The sequence below is a fragment of the Oxyura jamaicensis genome, chromosome 21 (genome assembly GCF_011077185.1).
Source record: "Oxyura jamaicensis isolate SHBP4307 breed ruddy duck chromosome 21, BPBGC_Ojam_1.0, whole genome shotgun sequence".
Lineage (NCBI taxonomy): Eukaryota > Metazoa > Chordata > Aves > Anseriformes > Anatidae > Oxyura > Oxyura jamaicensis.
Window position 1 is genome coordinate 3268093 of NC_048913.1, and position 20050 is coordinate 3288142.

Consider the following 20050-nt stretch of genomic DNA (forward strand, 5'->3'; position numbering starts at 1 on the left):
CAGAGCGTATTTCTGCAGTGTCTGGTGCTTTTGCCTAATACCCTGCCTTCATCATCAGACTCAGCAGAGTCTTAAAATCCTCTTACGACCCTCTCCCTCTTCAGGGGGCTGCTGATTGTACCACACTTTCTGTGGAAGGGAAGCACTCCGTAGCCTTTCCTGTGGAGCCTGGGTTTCCTCCATGCTGTGGGTTTCCTCCATGCTGTGACAACTGAGAGGAGCAGTGTCTGACGGAAGGGAAGGGGATCTCCTGTGTGGTAGGTGTACAAAAAGGAGGCTTATGGTTTCAGAAACTTAACTGCGGGCCTTCTAGGGGCATTTTGTGGGGAAAACAAACCACAGAGACTTGTGCCTTTAGCCTGCTTACATCTAGCTTGAATGCTAGCTTTCCACAGCAAGGTTTCACCTAGCACATTTAGCAGTACAAGAAGCTTTGCAGCATTTGTTTTTAAAACTAGAAGGGTCTGGTGTGTACCTAACTGATCCAATTGCTTCTAGCTTGTTATAGGAACACAAGTAAATAGATGCCTGACAAAGGATTAAGTGAGGGGTGTGATAACTAACCTTCTCTTTGAGATCTGTGGATGAATCTTCAGGAGGAAGGCGTAGAACGCAGCAAAGGCTGGGATTTGTCTGCAGAATTTGTTTAGGTTTCATAGATTGTATGTTAAACTAAGGAAATAACGCAGCAAGCATCAAATGCCAAGGCATGGCATTTTCCACATGCACTCATCTCTCTTCACAGGTCTGACTCTCCCTTGCCTTGACCTATGTGTCATCACATGCAGTGTGGAAAAGAATCCGTTAAGAACTGCTTCTGTGTCTGAATTCATCTGCTCAGATGAGAATTAGGTTGGATTTGAAACGTTATCTTCGCTGTGCGCACATAAAAGTAACCACAAGCTGCACAGATAGAAGCAAACGCTAGGGTACAGTTGAAATGCAAAAGGGCAAAGAAAAATAAAATAAACATAATTTAAAAACCTAGCTGCTAAACATAAAGCAGTGATTGAAGTGTGTGTCTGTGTATAAGACAAGACTGTGGAATTGAAATCCAGCAGCAGGTCATGATTACGTGTGGGGTGGCTGCGCCTGTGTGTAATTTTGGTGTAATTTTGCTGACGAGCTGTCTTTTGCTACCTGCATCCCAGGGAATTGGGGGCACAGGAGCTGCACGGGTCCCTAGAGGGCCTTGTGGGGCTGTTCTCAGCTTTTGTACAAGGGCTGACCTTGCAGCAGCATTATTTTTGTTGGTTTCATGGTATCTATATCGAGTTATATCAGATCTGGAAAATAATTCAGGAGTCTGCTTCTCTAGATTGTGAGGAAGTTGAAATCAGTGAACAGAATCAGAAAATCTGTGTGGGTGAATGGAGTTACAATACACTGCACATCTGATAGTTAAATCCTTGAGGGTTTCTAGAGGAGCTGTAAGTCAGAATGAAATAGCCTGAGAGAGCTGCAGTTCACACCCTGATTTAATAATTTGCATTAATTGTCCATTGTATATAAACTTGTAAAATCAATTGAAAATTGAATTATGTGATGCTACATCTTGCTCCTACTCAGCTGCTCTCTTAATGGAGCCACTGATGCACCATTGCTTAGCTCTGTAAGCATCTGATGGTGTAAAATAAAATATTTTCCCCGCCCCTAAAAGAACAGGAACAGGAAGAGCACAGCCACAACTACAAAAAGCCTGCTGCCTTCCCCCAGTGTCAGGGGAAGGACTTCTGCAGGGCAAGCCTTGATACCAGCCCACCTTAGCGCGCTTTGGGGTTGCATAGCTTGAGATATGCCTGAACAGAAAAGTGAATTTGGGCCTCTCAAGACTCGGGTTTGCTTGCTGCTGGTGCTGTGCCTATGGCAATGGACACAGCAAACTCTGGCAACACCATGCCAGGGGAGCGAGATGAGAGTGGTCAGTAAGGGTGTAAAGAAATGCTGCCCTAAATGCGTCTCAAGCGCAGGTAAGGGAATGATGCGTCTTTTGTCTTTCTGCCTTTCGTTAGTGATTTATGTCAGCCAGGGTATTGCAGTGTGGGGAGCAGGTGCATGTGTAAATGGATCTTGAGTAGCTGTGTATGCAAAACAAAACCACAAGGGTTTCCCTCCTGTTTGCCTAAACTCAAGATGTGCCTTTGTGTCAGAGTGGACTCCTGTTTCAGATTGGTTATATGTCTGTGCTTGCTCTATAGCAGGAAAGGGAGAGTTAGTTTTCTGGGGGTTGGCCTTGCTCACTTGGGAAAAAATGTTCACTTAACTCCTGAGCCCTTACTCCACTCAGACATGGTCTTGGGGCATTGTCTGTCTCGTTCAGATCTTGGAGGGAATGCAGAGCATGGTGCTCTCTGTTGCCTTTTGTGGTTCTGAGGGTGGGAAGATCCCATTTCATTCCCTCCATCCCTCTGACCTACGCTTGTCTGAGAAATAAATGCCCAGAAAAAGTCTCAGATGATTTTTAGTTTCCACAGCCTCTTGTAACCTGTATTCTTGCCTGACCTTAGGGTAGTGATGTGATGGTATTGAATTCTCGCTTGTCTGTGACTTTGAGTCAAATGAAGATACTGGAGGTGGAGGAGGCTGGCTGCAGGGGTGACGGGGTGACATCCCTGTGCCTGCTAGGCTGAAGGACAGAACTGGTGACTGTGATGGCCTCTTCCATGGTCCCAGCAACAATCACAGCATTCTCATCTAGTGCTGTCCAAAACAGCAGCCAGAGCTCAATGGTAGGGAACATGCAGCTGTTTGCATGACCTGCAGCCAAGAATGCACCTTTCTGTTCTGTCTGTCCTAAAATAGGCTCCCATGGCCTCCTTGAGTCACGCTGGAGGGTTTGTGTGCAGGAGGCAGTATATCCATTTCACAGTGATGAGTAGGACATTGAAGCTGGTGGTGACCATGGAGGAGCGAAACAAGAGGCAGTGCTTGTAGAGGGAGGGATCCGCGCTGCTGTACAGGCTGCCTCTGTTCAGCAGCTGGAGAATTGCTTGATCCACGTTTTGTGTTCCAGCCTCTATGAGAAAGGTGAAAATGGACTGGAATGTGATTCCCTCTCATTTAGCACTTGCCAGAAGTACTGTGGAGACCCCACAGCATTCCCCTTCCCACTGAGATCAGACCATTCAGCAGGAGGTAGAAGAGTCATTGCTTGGTGAGATCAGCTCCAGGATCAGCTCCAGACTCATCTACTAGTAATACACAGAGAGGGAGAAACATCCCAAAGCTGGTGTTTTGTTTTGTTTTTTTTCTGTCTTTATGATGTTTTGAAGGCCAATAAGAGAAGACCAGCAATGAGCAGAAGATGTGGGCAGCTTCCTGGTGGCCCTGTACATTCCGTCACCAATCTCAGAAAATAATCTTTGCTTGATCTTTGTCGCTCACTGTGGGTTTTTAAGCATTTCTCTCTTTATACTTTTTCCTTTAAGGTCACAAAACTTCCTAGTTGAATAGTATTTTTCCTCTCACTGGTCTCCAGCTGGTGAAAGAACTACTTGATGGTGATGGGATCAGTCTGCCAGTAGGGCTGATGGTGAAACCTATTTCTGGTCTCAGTTGCAAAGGCCTAACTTCTCTCTTTCTTCTTGACAGCCAACAAACCATGTGCAGAAACTGAGGACATGGACTGCAAATGTCCTCTGGGATACAGCTGTGCTAATCGGGTCTGCGACTCCTGTCGAAAACTGCCTGAATGTGCAGAAGGCGAAGAGCTGGTTAAGTATGGTAAATAAACAAAAAAGGCTCTAAAAGGCAGAGGTCAATGTAAGGAGCTTGCTGACGGTTCTGTTCACTTCCTATAATCCCCTCTTGGGAAGGCTTGCAGCGCAAGGGAGGAAAATGGCATTTATACCATAGCTTCAGCAGTTAACACCCATAGGTTTGCAAAAATGCAAAGCTGGCAAGAGCTGCTTACGTATTTCTCCAGGGGGGTGATTCATACTGCAGAAAGAGTGTAGAGGAAACACATCATCCTCTAATTACCCCCATCTTCCAGTAAAGGCACTGACCCTTGTTAATTCCTGTTCTCTTTTCTTATAGGCATTATTGACTACTCATTTAAATGTAAACCATGTGAGATAGGAACCTATTCTAAGGTTAAGAATAGCTGGTGCCAAAACTGGACTGAGTACGTATTTATTGATACTTTTCTTCTTTGGTAATATGCATGATACATTTATCAAATGATAAATATTTAAACTGGAAAATTGAATCAAAAGCAAGGTCACCAATGACATTAGATGATTAAAATGATTAGTTTTTTAGATTTAGCAAGAGGCATTTTTCTCTTCTCTGGCTTTTTAAGTAGTCTGTCTGAAAGCAAAACTTAAACTGCTATGGATTCATCCTGCTTTCAAGTCCAGCACAAACTGATGCAAAATTATGCCAAATGTGGACATCACTTGTAACAAAGACTGAAAAAACTGTGCATGTAAACCATTGTAATTGAATGTTATTTTCTTGGGGAACAGCCCTAATTTCACCTGCTCTGCTATAAAAAGGAATAAAGGAAATAAGCTGTGTAAAGACTGGAGGGAAGGAAGAAAGGGAGAAGAGAAAAAAAGCTGGGGAGGAATGAAGGAAAAGGCCGGGACAATTCTAAATGTGACTCTCTTTCTTCTTTTAGTTGTGAAAGTTCTGGGTTTCTAACAATGAAGCGAGGCAACAGGACACACAATGCTGTGTGTGGCTTCCCTGTTGAAGATTTGGGGAAAGGTACCTTCTCACGATGCTTTGTTTCCTTGAGCCTCTACCTGCTCTCTGCATGTCTTTAGTTGTGGATTTGCTGCAACGTTACCATCCAGAGCTTGCTATCAGTCAAGATGCCTTTGAAAATGACTGTTGTGCTTCTTGCAGTATTAATACAGGTAGAATTTTTTACCCAGGCACAGAGTCCACCATTACAACAATGTCAGCAATGAAGAGAGAGGAGGAGCCCAGCAAATGTCCTTGAACAGAGCATACAGTTTGCAAACCATCCATTTTCCATTGAACCTGCTGTTTTGCTAGTCTTTCTCAGGAAGACAATAGCTTAGTAGGTCATCCTCTTCCTTTACAAGTATTCGCTTAGTCCGCGACACCCACAGCTGAACCTGCATGTCTATTCATGGAGCACAGGAATGACTGAGTATCAAAGACAGCAAGTTGCACTGCTCCTGCCTCCTCTTTGCCCATATGGGGCATTGGCACCTTTCAGATCTGGGCCCTTCACTGAGGGAAATTGGTAGTTGTGCTGAGACAAACTGCAAAAAGGTGCTGCTTTTAACCTCTGTGTGGCTGACACAAGTGTGAAAATTTGGCTCACTGTAGTGCTTTTCAAGAAAGCATTGAAGCCATATCCATCAAAAGAGCAAAGGAGAGTAGATAGATCAAGTGATAGCGCTGCTTTTTGCATGAATGCCTCTTTACCCACAGATGGTGATCTTGGCACTCTTGACTGGGAGCACCGGGGTTTTAATGCAGTTATCTGCACTGGTTTTATACCAGGCTTATCCATTGCCACAGAAAGAGGAAGTCAACCTTAGGATTTCCTTGGAAGTGCTGCCTTTCCTTTACCAATTGTATATTTCTTAATATATTTATTATTATATTTCTTATATTTCTTATGATTTCTTAATCTTTATCCAATGTATTTAATTGCAGCTCGTATTACAGAAGACTCTGTGTATACCACCATCCTGGCCATCTTTACTGCCGTGGCTGTTTTTGTTCTCATCTTGCTGACCTTCTTCTTGCATTTCTGCATCTGGTCACTAAAGAAAGAAAAATACCATGTGGTTGACAGTAAGTGCACCTTTGTGGGCTTCTCAGTGGAGAACAAACAATGTGTCCTTTGCTCCAGACCTAGAATGAAGTATGTTAAGTTTAATAAATAGAGTACGGACCTATTTGCTGTATGATTTGGTGGGTCTGTGTAGGGCAAGGTCTAGTGAAGACATGCGTGTGCAGTGCTTTTGCTTATTCTCACTGCAGATGTGGAACATAACTTCCCTAGGCTGCTGCTGGCTCCACAAGCACCACACAACCGAGAGGAGACTTACAGCTGCCAGTTTCCAGAAGAAGAACATGGAGACAAAACACCAGAAGAAAAGACTGGCTATTTCCACCCTCAGAGTCCGCACTGAAAACAGATAAATTGCAAAATGCTATAAGAATGAGGAACTGAGCTCAGCTTTAAAAAAAAATGAGGAAAAAAAAAGGGGGCGGCGGGGAGGGACTGGGTGCATAAAGCATCATTATGTACATAGCAATAAGGAACGGGTTTGGGGGAGTTTTGCTTTGTTTCTTCTCAACAAAACTCATGTTTAAAAACAGAGGAGCTGCTTGAGTCAGTCAGACATTCAATTCAGCTGCATTGCTTTAGGTGGTTTTCCTGAGTTGTGGGTTGCTTTTTTGTTGTTATTTGGTTGTTTTTCATGGATGCTCTTTTAAATATCGTTTGGGACAAGAGACCTTTCTTGTTATTATTCCAATTTGCATCTTCTGCACATGTCTGTGCGGTGCTCCTCCAGCCTGACTGGTGCCTGGCAAGCTGATGTCCTGCCATCAGTCCCTCCGGGGCTGCAGGGAGGTATGGAAATACATGTGCCGAGCAGTCAGAACTACTGCTCTTCTTTGGGCAGGCTTTGCATTCCTGCCAAGTGGCTCTTTTAGTTAGGCAGCAAAGGCCCTTTACTTTTAATGCATGAACCACTCTGCTCTCCTGCCACAACAGCAGCTGCAGTCTCCGTGCACAGAGGTGCCCAGGTGAGGCTGCTGTGGCCACTTTCTTTGTGTTTGCGGAGATTTTTCTACGCGACCTCTGTCATCCCTTCCAGGGAAACTGGAAGAAGAAGGGGGTGATCTTTATCCATGTTCTCCTCCACAACTCTGTTATCTTTGATAGCTGGAATGCTGAATTAAATGCAAGAGATTTCAGAAAGGATTGAGGATCATGCTGTCTAGAGAAAGACACTTGACTTAATGCACTCTTCTCACCTGGTTTATAGAGCAGGAAAAGACAGTGGGAAACAGAGAAAAGCCAACCACTTGTTCCTGATGCTTTTTCTTCCCAGTCCAGAAGAAAAGGAACCAGGTCTTCTGCTGATGTATACCAGCATAGCTCCAGTGACTTGATCGTCAGCTGAAAGATATTCCCCTTAATGAACATCAAACAATGCAGGATTTGTTAATTAAGGTTTCCTCAAGTTTCATAGAGCTCTGACATGGCTAGAATTTGTCCTTTTGCCTCAATTTAAAGGAGGAGTGTTTCAATTGGTTGGCTTCTGTCAGTTGGCACTGAATTCAGATAAGAATCCAGTCTGTGGCTTCAACTAATTAAAATGTTTTTCTCATTTTTTATATAATTAAGTATATATTTCTCATATTTTATAATATTATATAATTATTGTTGTCTAATGGAATTGCAATTATAGGTACAAAGTCCTGGATGTCTTCTGGTTTGGCTTTCTGGAGAAAGTTGCCTGGAGCAGATTCTTATGACTAAACCAACTCTGGGCAAAAAAGAGTTTTGAGTCAGCCTTCATATGAAAGTGTATAAATATCCCACACTCTACTTATTCCATCACAGTTCCAGTTTCAATCTTACAGCTTCCCTGTTACTGCATTGAGAACCACTAACATCCCTATACTTTAGCTTCCCCATCACATAAGATGGAAACACTGATAATTCTCAACCTCAGAAATGTATTGTGAGACATAATTGGTATTTTCAATGTATTTTTGCCTTCCCTCATCCTGTTGCTTTTAATTCTTGCGTTTCTGATAGATTTTCCTGTAGGTATCCCAGTGTGAAATTCATTTCAGATGTGTTTTCTTCCATTGCTTTGAGAAATAGGCAGATTCTTTACAGAGGTGAACTGGGGATTCGCCCAAGGAAAGGTGGCAAGCATTGGACTGGATGAAATAGGGAAACTTAGCTTAAAGTATAAGACTGGCTCTGCCTTGTAAACAGGTACACTATGGGATGTAATAAACTCAGAAGCCTAAACACCTGCTGGTAACGACCGTTCTTACTGCTTCTTCTGTGTTGACCATGTTTACTCTCTGCTCTATATTGATCTTTCATTTTTTAATGTAATGTGTTTTTCACTGAGATTTCTGATTGTGACCTTTTGTAAAGGCAAAATAAACTTGACGGTTAATTAAATGTCTGTGTGACATGATTCAGCAAATTGGAAAGAAAGGTTTTTATTTTAATCTTCAGGTTGTCTCAGAGTTCATGAGAGCAATTAAGTTTTACTTTTCCAGCTTACTTTGCCTGTCTTACAGTACTTTGGCTATTTCAGCAATATACCTCCAAGCTTTTCTGTTGTATTTCAGACGGGTGCACTTGCATTTTTTCCCCTTTTTAAGTAAGTGGCTTAACGTTTCCTGGCTCGTGGTAAGCCAGCACTTCAGCTACACTCTACCAAAGAAGCAGGAAACTCTGGCTGACACTTTTTTCCATTCCTCGCAGTGGCAGAGAAACAGCAACATTTTTTGGGGAAAAAAAAAATCAAGAGATTTGGAATCTCTTACTGTTTGGGAGATGAAAGATGTGTCTAGTGGAAGTCTGTGCCTCTGGCAACAGGTTGGGCAAACCTTGTGAGGTGTGCAAGACTTTCTGGGCTGTGGGTGTTGAATAGCCAACAATGCTGCCAGTTAATACTGAAACATGATGATCAGAGCCATATTATTCATTGGAAATTTGCAGAGTGGCCTCTCAGGTTTCTATATGCGTTTCTATGTGCCTACCTTGAAGTATGCTCTACTATATGCTCTACTTCCTAATTACCTAACCACCTGACTTCAGGGCTGTTTATTGATGGGAAAAGCAACCAATTTCCTGACTTCTTAAAGCTGAGATTCAGAGGGAAAAACCCAATGTGTGAATCATTTAAGCCTTGGAGCATTTCAGTAAAAGCGCCATACTTTGCATCAAAGCAAATGAAAGCTATCAGCTCAGACTGGTGAGCTGCTAAGGAAACACTACCTTTCGGTTTCCATTCAGGCAGAACCATAGCTTTATTTTATCAGGGCACAGTTACAGCGTTTCTGCAACATTTGAATTAATTCACGGCTGAATTTTCAGCTCAAATGCCAGAGCTTATAGTTTTTCCAAGTTCCAGTTTGAACTTCAGCTTGATCTCTGTGTATGGGCTGTAGGTTAAAAAGCAACTTCTCCCTCAATCATTAACATCCTGTGAAATGTCTAAAGATTATTATTTTTTGCTTGAATCTACAGTTCTTCAGGACTTGTAAATGTTAAAGAAACTTCACCATGTGAAAATAAAATTTTTAAACTTTGATTACAGAGAAGTTTGATACTTAGAAGTGGCTTGCTACTCATAATCAGATAAAGACCTTCCCACACAGCTTTAGGAAATGCAGGGTAGCAGTTAGGAGAACAAGGTAATACCCCTTTTTGTAGTCATTTGCCTAATCTCAAACTGCTCTGTCTGTATTACACATACAGGCTCAAAAATATTTTATTATAAGTGATGATCAGAGGTGTTTTGGGCCCCGTTGATTTCTGGGGATTTCTTCGTATTTTAGCTTCAAAAAAAAAGAGTGAAAAAGCAATGTGATAAAAGAATTGCCTGAGGTATAGAAACAGCCCTGTTCATGCTAGAGATTTTGCTTAATCCAAGTCCCTAAGGATTTGTGCAGGTAGTGTTTTGTTGTGCTAACAAGTCTGCTCGTGTTTTCTGCAAATTATTAGGGTTTTGAAACTGGATAAGGTTAAAAAAAATATTTTCACAGGACATCCTGTTTTTGTTGTTGTTGTTTTAAAAAAAAAATCCCCTTTCTTAGGGAAAGTGAAATTAAGCAATTGTGTGATTATGCACCTACTTTTATGAATAAGTTTTGAATTTGTTGCCCGGATTCAGCCCAACCTGGCAGAGGCTGGGAAAGCAGCAGAGAAAGAGAGTCATAATTTATTTTGCTCGTGGACATACTTTTGTGAGATGTCTCTAAAACTGTTGATATATTTTGTTTTATAGTTTTCTATTTTCTAGTTTTACAGGTGGCCAGCATAGGCTTCACAGATGAAAAATTGGGATAAAACAGGGTCTGTGGGACCACACTAGGTTTGTTCAGGTGACTTTGCAGACGTCCTGGATGCAACCTGGATGACTGGCCTGCAGGTAACAGGATTTGCGTGTGTCATGAAATGCTTGATTGTTCTGGTTTGCAGCAATGCTTCATTTTCAGTGCTACGTTTACGTTAAGCGTAACAATGGTTCTTAAGGCGTTATAAATCCAAAAGAAAATATTTTGAAAGCATCAGAATGAATAGATTTGATTCAACCTGGAGGGATTTGGGTTGTTTTTCTTGGAGGGCAGAAGACAGCAAAGAGATTACGGGGACACATTCTTGATGTTGGAAGGAAGAAAAGCTATCAAAAAGGGACTGTTTACCATGAAGAACTGCACTGTGCCTGCCATTTCAAAGGAGGGCAATGGCTTTCCAAACCAATGGATACCTAAATGAGGATAGAAAGTTTTTTTAAAATGTGAATGCTTCTTTCTACGCACGGTTTAGGCTCAGGATTATGGGTTTTATTTGTAGTATTTACACAGTATTTTACAGTGTTTCTTTTTCCTGAGAAGAATCAAGCAATAAATATAGGAAGCAAATTGAGAAGGATTTCTCTGTAAGGCATATGTACAGCTGAGGTCGGAGTCACAGGGACCCACATAGATTGCAATGGTCCATTCAAAACAGCAGCCAGTGCAGAGTAATTCATGTGCAGATCCTTATTCACCTCTCAGTCTGAAAGAAGCTCGGTTTCCAGTTTCCAGTCCATTCTTATTCATTCGTGCAGCTTCTTCACTTTCTGTTGGGATCATATTCAACATACCGTCTTCCTGTCAGTGCATGCTGATGTCCTAGTGATGCTGCCAGGATTTCTTAGGGATGCTTGGTGGTGGCTGGAGTGACAGTGAATCGAGGTTTTTCTCTGGCTGGAACATTAGAATATATTTTTAGCATGTAGATATACTATTTTAACATATGAATATTTTCTTGGCAGAGAGTATTCCTGTGCTGTTTTAGTATTATTGGCCAAGAATTTACACACTACACAAACACAGGCATGCTCAATGAAAGAATAACCATATTGATTAATACATACTCTGGGCCCAGCATCTTTCAACTTTTAAAACATCCGCTCCTGATTCACCTTCCTCTCCTCTGTGCCCAGATGTGGTTACCCACTGTGCAGGATGTACTCTGAAAGCTACAAACATGGGTGTTTTAGGAGGTGGTGTGACTTTTAACACACCTCTGAAACTTCATGAAACAGCCCCTTGCCCTCAACAGTTCTGCTTATTTCACTCCGTAATTTCCACTGAAATCTGTGCAAATCAGGTGCTCAGGTATCAGTCTTTTACTCCTGGAGTAGGTAAAGTTTTATTATTATTATTATTATATTGCATAAGAGGACCCAAATTCATTTCCTGCTGAAAGAGTATATTTTTATATTTTTTATATGACAAACACATTGATATTTACTGGCCTAATGTATGAGACTTATCAGGAGAAAGATGGGCTTGAAGACAACTCCATACTCTTTTGTGGAAAAGGAAAAGAAAATTTAGGAGGATGATCCATCTCAGATAATTCTATGTACAACTGGGAAAATTCCAACTCAATAAGAGAGATTGCTGCAAAGTTCTCTGAAAAATACCTTCTGTAGGTGGAAGAGGAATTTTTCATAATCCTCTGCTGTGGAACAGGTGATAAGGATTGGTTCAGTCAGGCTTCCTGCAAGACATTAGCAGGGAGCAGTTTGGTGATGGAAAAGTGTGCAAAGTTTGCCATGACACATGCGTGAGCCCGGAGCAAGGAAAGCCACAGGGACTGTCCCCACATGAGGTTAGCACCCTCTCCCTACAGCCAGCCTCTGGCTTTCAGCTTGATTTTGCTTTTAACCACAGGAAGGCTGCGCTGCCCCGTGATAGAAACGATAGTGGACTGGGACTGGGCTGGCTGTTGAACCGAGAGGAAAGCACAGAAAGCTATTAAGACTCAGCAGCCAGCAACATAACAAACCCCTAAAGAGCATCTGTTTGATCGCCTTAGATTGCAACTGGAAATGAAATCTGATTTTAGCTAGATATTGTCTCTTGTGGTAGATTCAAACGTCCTGGCTGTGGAAGGGATTTGTACTGAATCTGCGGGGCATTGGAAGGCTCTTTGGTTCTTATTAAAGCAGTTTTTTTCCTGCCAGAAACTGCTGCTGCAAGGGGCTCCTGCAAGCCTGAGTTACTCTGTGCAACTAGCTGCGCTTGCAGGAAGAAAATTTCCCAACTGATCTATCCTCAGTTACATACCTGTAATCTCAAACTGTAACCTCCCCAGCACAGTGGATTTCTCCTTTGCCTGGATTCCAGTTAGGGGGAGTTTTCCCTTCAAAAAAAGAAAAGGAAAACATTGCTTTTCTTCAGGCTTTCCCCTTTTCTCCTCGCTATTCATTTTCACCATCCGACCATTTGTACTGCGTCTTGTTACCTCGTATGTGATTGCAGTTCTCTCCTTATCCACAGAGAGGAAAAGCAGGTCTTCTGGAAACAGGAGCAGCAGTCTTTCCTTGGAGTCCTGTAGAAAAGAGGCACTTTAGAGACAGCAGAAATGTTCAGTAACTTCTGCTCAGTGGGTATGTCTCAGCCAAAGGCAGAATATGAAGGTTAATGGCTGTGGCAACACAAACAACTTGGAGCTGTCTGCAGTGCCCGTGCCAGACACAGATGCTGTTCTTTGCATTTCTTATTCAGCTTGGATATTTGTTGCTTAGAAAGCTGGTAGGATACCCCAAGATGGGTAGATGGATGAGTTGTTGTTGTTGTTGTTTTTAAGAATAGGTCAGGCCCATATCTGCAATGGAATGTGTAGAAAAGGTTGATCTTCCTGTGTAATAGGAAGGGGGTGAACTCTCCCTCCCAGCATCTTTGGAGGCTGAGTGCAACTGTCTGGACACATTCTCAGAAGTGGCTTTCAGGGGAAGAAAAGAAAAACCTGCTGCATTTCCTTTTGTCTCTTGAACAATGTAGGACTTTGACATAATTAGCCTTATCCTACGTTTTCTGTAGCATAATGAGACACGAGCAATAGTCATTATAGCTTTTTTTTTTTTTTTTTTTTTTTTTTTTAACAACAGTTCCGTGCGAGCCTGAAGGTACACTGATTTGAATCTGTTCCATGCGAACCTGAAGGTACACTGATTTTAATCTGTTCAAAGCCACCCACATATCTGAGCAGTATACGTTACCCCTGTGCAGCCAGTAGCCACTTGCACCATGGTCAAATACTGAATCCTTCCCAGATGCTGGATTGGTTTTCCTTCCCACTTCAGAATGGTGTTGCACAAGAGATGTCTCATCAGCTCCTTTTTCTTCCAGTGTTCATCACATGGCATCTTTTTTTTATTATTATGTTTTGGGGACAGAGAAAAAGGTCATAAAACTGAAGGTATGAAGTTTTTCAGGGTTAAAGTGTGGTGAAAAAAGGTAATTAGAGGATACGCTTGGAAACTGGGACCCCAGTGATAAAGTTCCTAGTTTGCTGCAGTTTCCTGCCTACTCGTGTGCTGTAGTTTCACGAGCACCAGCCGAGACAACGAAACAGCTTTAGATATTAAAGGGAAAAGTCTCATTTCCTTTTCCCCCTCACAAGAGGTTGTTTAGGACATTGGTTTGATTTGAGTGGGATGTCATTGTAATTCTAAGCGCTTTGGGCTTGGCATTCAAGTCCTTTTATTAGGGGATTTATTTATTTATTTATTTTTAACTTTTTAGGTATGTTTTATTTCTCCTCCAAAGTAGTGCTGTCCAGCAAACAGGAGAGTGGGGTTCGAGGTGGGGTCATGGTATTCATGGCTGTGTTGAGTCCTGGATGCATTTCTGCAGTCTGTAATGAATCCTTAGAGCAAGACCACCTGGGCTAACTCCTGCAAAGCTGGCTGGTGTTTGCTAGCGACAAGCAAATATGTGACCTGTAGGGAGCATCAGACAGCAGCAGCTCTTCAGGATGGGTGGTCTGGGTAGTACTTTTTTCCCTCAAAACTGAGGACTTTAATACTTGGCTAAGGTACAGGTTTGTCACAGAGCCTACACCATGCTAGATGTCAAGGGCAGCTGGGTGGATGTGTAAAGAAAAGGAAACCTTAAGCACACTGACAGTAAATAGCACGAGGGAGGGGGAAATAGGAGCTGGCTGTCCAGCTGACTCTTACCTTTTAGGAATCTGGGGGTACAATGACATGGGCTAAAGCTTTGGGAGGATTCATTGCATTGCTGTGCCTGAATGTCATAAGCCTTAGCAGTATGGGTGTTTTCAGTGTCAGTGTAATCCTGCCATCTTGTGACTCCTGTGGATGTTGCAGTGTGGTTTGTAAGTTTACATATTTGTAAGTTGGTGCAACAGCAGGTATCAAAGAGCAAGTCTTTATTTGGTGGCTGTAACTAATGGGAAATTATTTTTTTTAGTAGTGTAACAGTTACATCCCATGAAGAAAAGCAATCAGTAATTTGTCTAAAACCTCTCGTGAGCACAGAGCATGAGTTTAGTGATAAAGCAATGATGGGAGCAAGCTTACTTCATCCTAGAAAGTATCTACAGTGTCTTCAGGTAAACCTTAGAAAGTATCTACAGCATTTTCAGGTAAACCTGCTGCTCAGTTCCAGCCTGTCTCCTAAAGATCCCCCCAAACCCTATCCATTTTCAGAGCTGCCACCGTTTCCTCTTTTCCTGCCATTCTCTTTACTCCTGTTCTCCTCTGACTTACCAGGAAAGAGATGTTATTGTTGGGACTGGTGGGGCAGCTGGCATTTGCCATCTTGATTTGGTGCTGGAGGTGTCGAATCCACATGTCGAAGTCGGCTGAATTCTGGCAGCAAATGAGCCGGGATTCTATCATGGCCCCTGCACAGAGACACACACGTGGCCTGGGTCTGAGGAAGGGTAGTTGCAATCTGCCTTTGGGCCCAGCGGGTGAATTCTGCCTCCCCCGTGCCATGGAGCAGCTCTGTAGGCAGACGCCACCTGCACTTTGGCGTCTCGTGGTGGGACATGCTCATGGCCTGTGTTGCTGTTGGTGGCAGATACTGGGCTGGCACTGGGACAATTGGATAGCTACCTTGTTCTAAATCCAAAGACATCCTCATTTGCCTCCTGTTTAGTTTAGGCAGAAAGTTAGAGTAAAGGGGAATGTATACTTTATATTGCCTTTCCTCTGAGGAATGCTGGTTAAGGCACGTTGAATGCAAAGTTGTGCAGCAGTTGTGTTCACCCGTAACAACTAAGACTCCAAATTTCTTCCATCTCTATGTCCTGCCCCTCTTGGAAATACAGCATGTGCTGCATGTGAGAGCCCAGTCCAGCAAGGCATGGTGCATTTTCCAGGAGGAATGTCTTCTTCAGTAATCATCCACCTGGCTGCATAACCCCCTTATCTTTCTGCCCACATAGACCAGTCCTTGAAGCCCAGAGCAGGGGTATCACTGCTCTGCGCCTACCCCAGGACCCTCCAGGAACTGCCCAACAGGCTTACCAGAAATCTCAAACGTGTAGCTGATGGCACTCACAATCTGCCTCAGGTGCATCCCAGCAAGAGGAAGGAGCCCCTGGTATGGTGAGGAATGATGTTAGAGGTCAGCTGGTAAGAATAACTTCTCCATCCCACTACAGTCCCTCTGACACCCGGCAGATTGCTTTTCTGTAAGCCAGATAAAGAATTTCCTATCTTTTCAGCCTTTCACCTTAAGGAAGTCTGGGACAGATGACGTTCAGCTTGTTGTCTAGAGACACAGGAAATCTGAGTTTTTATTCCTGTTTCCCTACCCATAAAATGACTGCCCTCCTTCATCAAATGCTCTGAGCTACAGGGGTGAGCTTCACCAATAGACCACGACTGGTGCTGAAAAGCAGTTTGTATGAGCTAGACACAATTTCATCTGCCTTGCAGCCTCCCCCTCTTTACCACCTGTCCCACACGCCCCAGCCATGCCAGCAGAGGACATCCACGTTAAGGACAAAGGGGCCTCTCTGCATTTTGGGTCCTGTATTTCATAAAGTGATGATTTCTTTTCTGTGTCCTCCTCTTACTCCACCCATGGAGCTGATGGAGGGACTTTGATTTTTATCACCTCCAGTGCGATACAACTCAAGGATCTTTCCATAGTGAGGAAGTTTCTTAATTTGGCTCTTTTTTTCCTCACTTTTGGGAGCCACAGACGTGTACCGGAGCCATCAGGAGACGTTGCTGTGCTGAGGGCAGCTCTCCTGGACGTGTCTCCTTGGTGCACTGTGCCTGCCCCCTCCTACACCTTCCCTAACTCACTCTCCTGTCACCTCCTGTTCTTGTCGCCTTCTTCGGATGCCTTCTGGCTGATGCCTCAGCTCACTGGTAGGGAGCTGCAGTCCCTGGGTAAACCAGGGACGCAATAAGCGGCCAGCTAAAATTACAGAATATAATATAAATAGAAAGTGGCGCTTCTTTTTCAGTCCCTGGTGTGGCCTGTTCAAAATAAGCTGAAAAAAAAAAAACATGAATTGTGAGCTACTGTGCTAGAAAATATGCCAAAGCCCCAGTAAAATCAGTGAAGTGTTCCTGTCTTGGCTGGTGTGGTCAGAATATCTTTGCTCCATCTTGAGCCTTGCTCTTGGCAGGGCATCGAGGGGTTAGCACTCTTTTTGCCACACACAGCTAGAGCTATGAGCAAAGAGATACTTAGGAAATCTGGAATATGAGAGTAGATACACAGACACAAAGGGATTCTTATGCTTTACCTCGTAAACAAATGTCTTCTTTGTGTGATCCACAGAAAGAATCAGCAAGTGTAAGGAGGCCAGCACGACGTAGCGCTCACACATCTCCTGTTGAAATAAGATCAGTTACACCTTTCCTCTAGAATATTTCAGTTTCCTAAAAGGAAATTACACCTCTCCAAAGCTCTTCACCTTCCCTCACTGCCTGACAGGTGTATGTGCTTGGGGGCTGCCGGCTGAGCACCCGGTCACGGTTTGGCCGAAGCTTTATGTCACTAATTTGTCATTTTTCATCATCTTGCCTCTAGGTGCTCTCTGAGAACTGGTAACCCAGACCATGGCATTCCTGAGAGACAGTGAGGTTTTGCTGTGCGCATGCAGTCCGATAAACGGGGCAGTGTGGTTAGAGAGGCGTGAATCCATGGCAGAGCTAGAACAGGTCTCGGTTCCTCCTGACTTCGTCACCACCACAGCAGTGACTGTCACACTGCTGGTTTCACCACTCGCCACTAATACCCATGGAGGGGGCTCGGTCGTCACACGGACTAATTTGAAACCGTAATGACCTTATCTCTTTGGGGAAAAGCATAAAAGAAACCTCTGACAAAAAAAAAAAAAAAAAAAAAAAAAAAAAAAAAAAAAGGATGTTCTTGTCAGAATGAATAATAAAATCATGCTGTTCAAGGAAGTGGCTGTGAAATCATTTCAGCTCTTGCTGGCACTGGAGGAAAAAAGTATTAGCATTAATTCCAGGGAAAAAAAGGTCAAGGCAAATTGTGGCTTGAGTGTTGCACTGAGATTTGACAGTAGTTTGAACAGGACATGTGAAATCCCAATTTAGCCAACCTTTTCTTTCTCAAGCGAAAAATCCCCTGCGTATTACTCAATGGTTGTGGTGCAAGGATGATTACCTCCATGCGGTAACTCCTCAGAAAAACCCGGGAGGACCAAACAATTTCCCCAAGAGAGTGGATGTTGGTCCCTTCCCAGCCAGTGATGGGCTGTGTGATCAACAAGTGCAGCAGTTCCTCCCGTGTTCTTCCCCACAGTGCTTCTGCCTGGAAAAAAGGCAAAAAACAACAAGTGATTCTTGTAATCTTCCCAGGAATATCCTGAAAAAATGAGACAAGTAGAGGTGGAAGATTTGAAACTAGAGTCAAGCATAGCTGATATATAACTAACTAGCTAAAAGAGAGGGGAGGAGGTGTGCTTTTTCTGCCCTGACCATGGGAGATATGGACGTTGACTGTGTGTGTGAATTTGCATAGATCTCTTCCTCTCTCTCTGGGCATGTTCTCAGCAGTGGTGATAAAACATGGTCCCACGAAAAATTCCCCAACTGACTTGTGGTGACAAACTTTCATGCATGTGAAGCTGTAGAAAGCAAGCTGGAAAATTATTCCTGGGCCTCAAAACAGACAGGACTGCTGATTATTTGTTTTCAAAATAAAGGGAATGTTATAGCATCTGGCACTTTACTGTAACGGGAAACTGCATCAGGATAAAGCCGTGGTGGGTGAGATAAACAGGGCTCTGATTTCTTCTGTGGTTCATGTGAAGCTTTGGTTGCACGACCCTGCTCATACCTCTTCTGTCTCCGTGGGGGTTGCAGGGTCCTTAGGCTGGAGGGATCCCTCGCTCTGGCCGTCTGAGATGGACCACTTTCTGAAATGGAAGAGAACAGGGAAAGGCATAGAAAGGTACTTGCAAGTGTTGTTTAAAAGAGAGAGGGACTTGTGCTCAGTCAGCAGACATATTTATGGATTTCTGACATAATTTTTGTGTATGTTAAAATATTCTATTTTAGACTTGAAGACTGGCTGGTAACAGCTCAGTGAACTCTAGGGAAAAAACGCAGTAGATGAAGAATCAGAAAGCAGGCATGTCAAGGAATAACAAAGCTGAACCTTTGGGGAAGATAATGCTAAAGACCCCCTTGCATTAAGCTGTGGCCTAAATTCATCAGAGCACGTAGACTCCTGGTTTTCTGCTGGGTTTGTGTGGGAAGGATGATGGAGGCACTCTCACAGTGCCTGCCTGGATGGACAAGGGAAGAACGACCCGATTTCCTGGCTTCTGGTGAAATTATGGATGGAAATGTCGCTCAACGCTTGGCCTGGAGTACAGAACACGTAGGTGTTATGGTAGCAGTCTTCACAGGTGTAAAAGACCACCAGAAAGAGGAGGGGATTTATTTTTTTCTTTCTGTTTGTGGTAGATAAGGTAGGGACAATGGCCTTACCTGCATTAGAGGTTAGCTACTGGGGAGAAACCATGGCTTGCCTGGGACACTGCTGAACCTTCATCACTGGAGGTGTTCAAGGACAGGCTAGACAAGCATCTGCCAAGCAAGATTTAGGAAGAGCTGAGGCTGCTCCAGAGGAGGGAGCATCGTTAAGGGCCTCCTGAGCTTCCTCAGGCCTCCGACTGCCTCCGGCGTGTGACACTGAGCAAAACCATCTGTTTCCGACAGGACGAGAGCAGTGCTCGCCAGAGCCCCAGGACTTGGTTGTGGTTGTTGCATGAGCAGAAAGAGCATTACCTCCCTGGCAGGGGGGAGTATTCCCACCTGCAGCTTCTCAAATTCCGACCCTGTGCCTTAAGAGACTGTGACACCTAAGGGGACCTACTAAGGAGAAGTCGGCAGGCTCTAGTTAGAAGTGCCTGACATTTAGCGTTACTGTAAATACTATCTAGAAAAGGGGAAGAAGCAAAAGCTCTTTTTTAAAATTTTCTTTTATTTATTTTTTTTAAGGGAGCCACTTGGCAAGCAAACACAGACATCAGATTTCACTTGTCAGCACCTTTCTGTTTGAGCGAAGATGGTTGGCGCTTCTCACACCCCCAGAACTGCTTCCTACCTGGTCCTGCCTGTCTTCAATAGCTCCACCTCGTCCTGGCTTGCTCCTGCAGACCCAGCCTGCCTGGCACTCAGGCTGCAGCATCCCATCCTCTGTCACTGGCTCCCCCGTCCCCAGGTGCTGGCTTCAAAGTGATGCTGGCAGTCAGAAGATCGCATGAATGTGCTTGAATGGCAGTCGGTCAGAGTAAGGACCGGAGGGGAAGGAAGCACGCATGCACCTTTCCACTTGCTGCTCATTTACATTCTCCTTGGGTTAGCAGCAGCAGCATCTGAGATGTGAAAGCATTTCCTGTTGGTTTTAAACCTCTCACCCCCCTCCTCGTCTCCTTGGTCCCCCAAGCGTCATTGCTTCCTGCTGAGATGATGGCCTTGATGTGATAAGCATGTGCTGCTCTGTGGTTGTCACCTCAACCAAATGAAAACGAAAGAGGCTCTTA

At 43.8% G+C, this 20050-nt stretch overlaps 2 protein-coding genes across 3 annotated transcripts; one reads left to right on the plus strand and one right to left on the minus strand.

Moving 5' to 3' along the window:
* The first annotated feature begins 1689 nt into the window (after positions 1-1689).
* TNFRSF18 (TNF receptor superfamily member 18) lies at positions 1690-8146 on the plus strand. Of its 2 annotated transcripts, none has more exons than XM_035344922.1 (6): positions 1690-1970; positions 3592-3723; positions 4039-4126; positions 4625-4713; positions 5635-5781; positions 5971-8146. In XM_035344922.1, the coding sequence occupies exons 1-6, from the start codon at positions 1796-1798 to the stop codon at positions 6120-6122; spliced, it is 783 nt and encodes a 260-aa protein (XP_035200813.1). In that variant the 5' UTR covers positions 1690-1795; the 3' UTR covers positions 6123-8146. The 2 variants fall into 2 exon arrangements, with proteins under 2 accessions (XP_035200813.1, XP_035200814.1); XM_035344923.1 differs by having other exon boundaries at positions 5641-5781.
* Positions 8147-10520: 2374 nt separating this feature from the next.
* On the minus strand, positions 10521-19904 carry LOC118177303 (probable pleckstrin homology domain-containing family N member 1). Its single transcript, XM_035344921.1, has 11 exons — positions 19612-19904; positions 18337-18415; positions 17662-17808; positions 16772-16858; positions 15534-15606; positions 14769-14905; positions 13254-13400; positions 12497-12583; positions 12319-12394; positions 11673-11749; positions 10521-10947 (listed from the first exon to the last, which is right to left on the minus strand). Exons 1-11 carry the CDS (start codon positions 19698-19700, stop codon positions 10873-10875), a joined length of 1074 nt encoding a protein of 357 aa, XP_035200812.1. The 5' UTR covers positions 19701-19904; the 3' UTR covers positions 10521-10872.
* Positions 19905-20050: the final 146 nt, after the last annotated feature.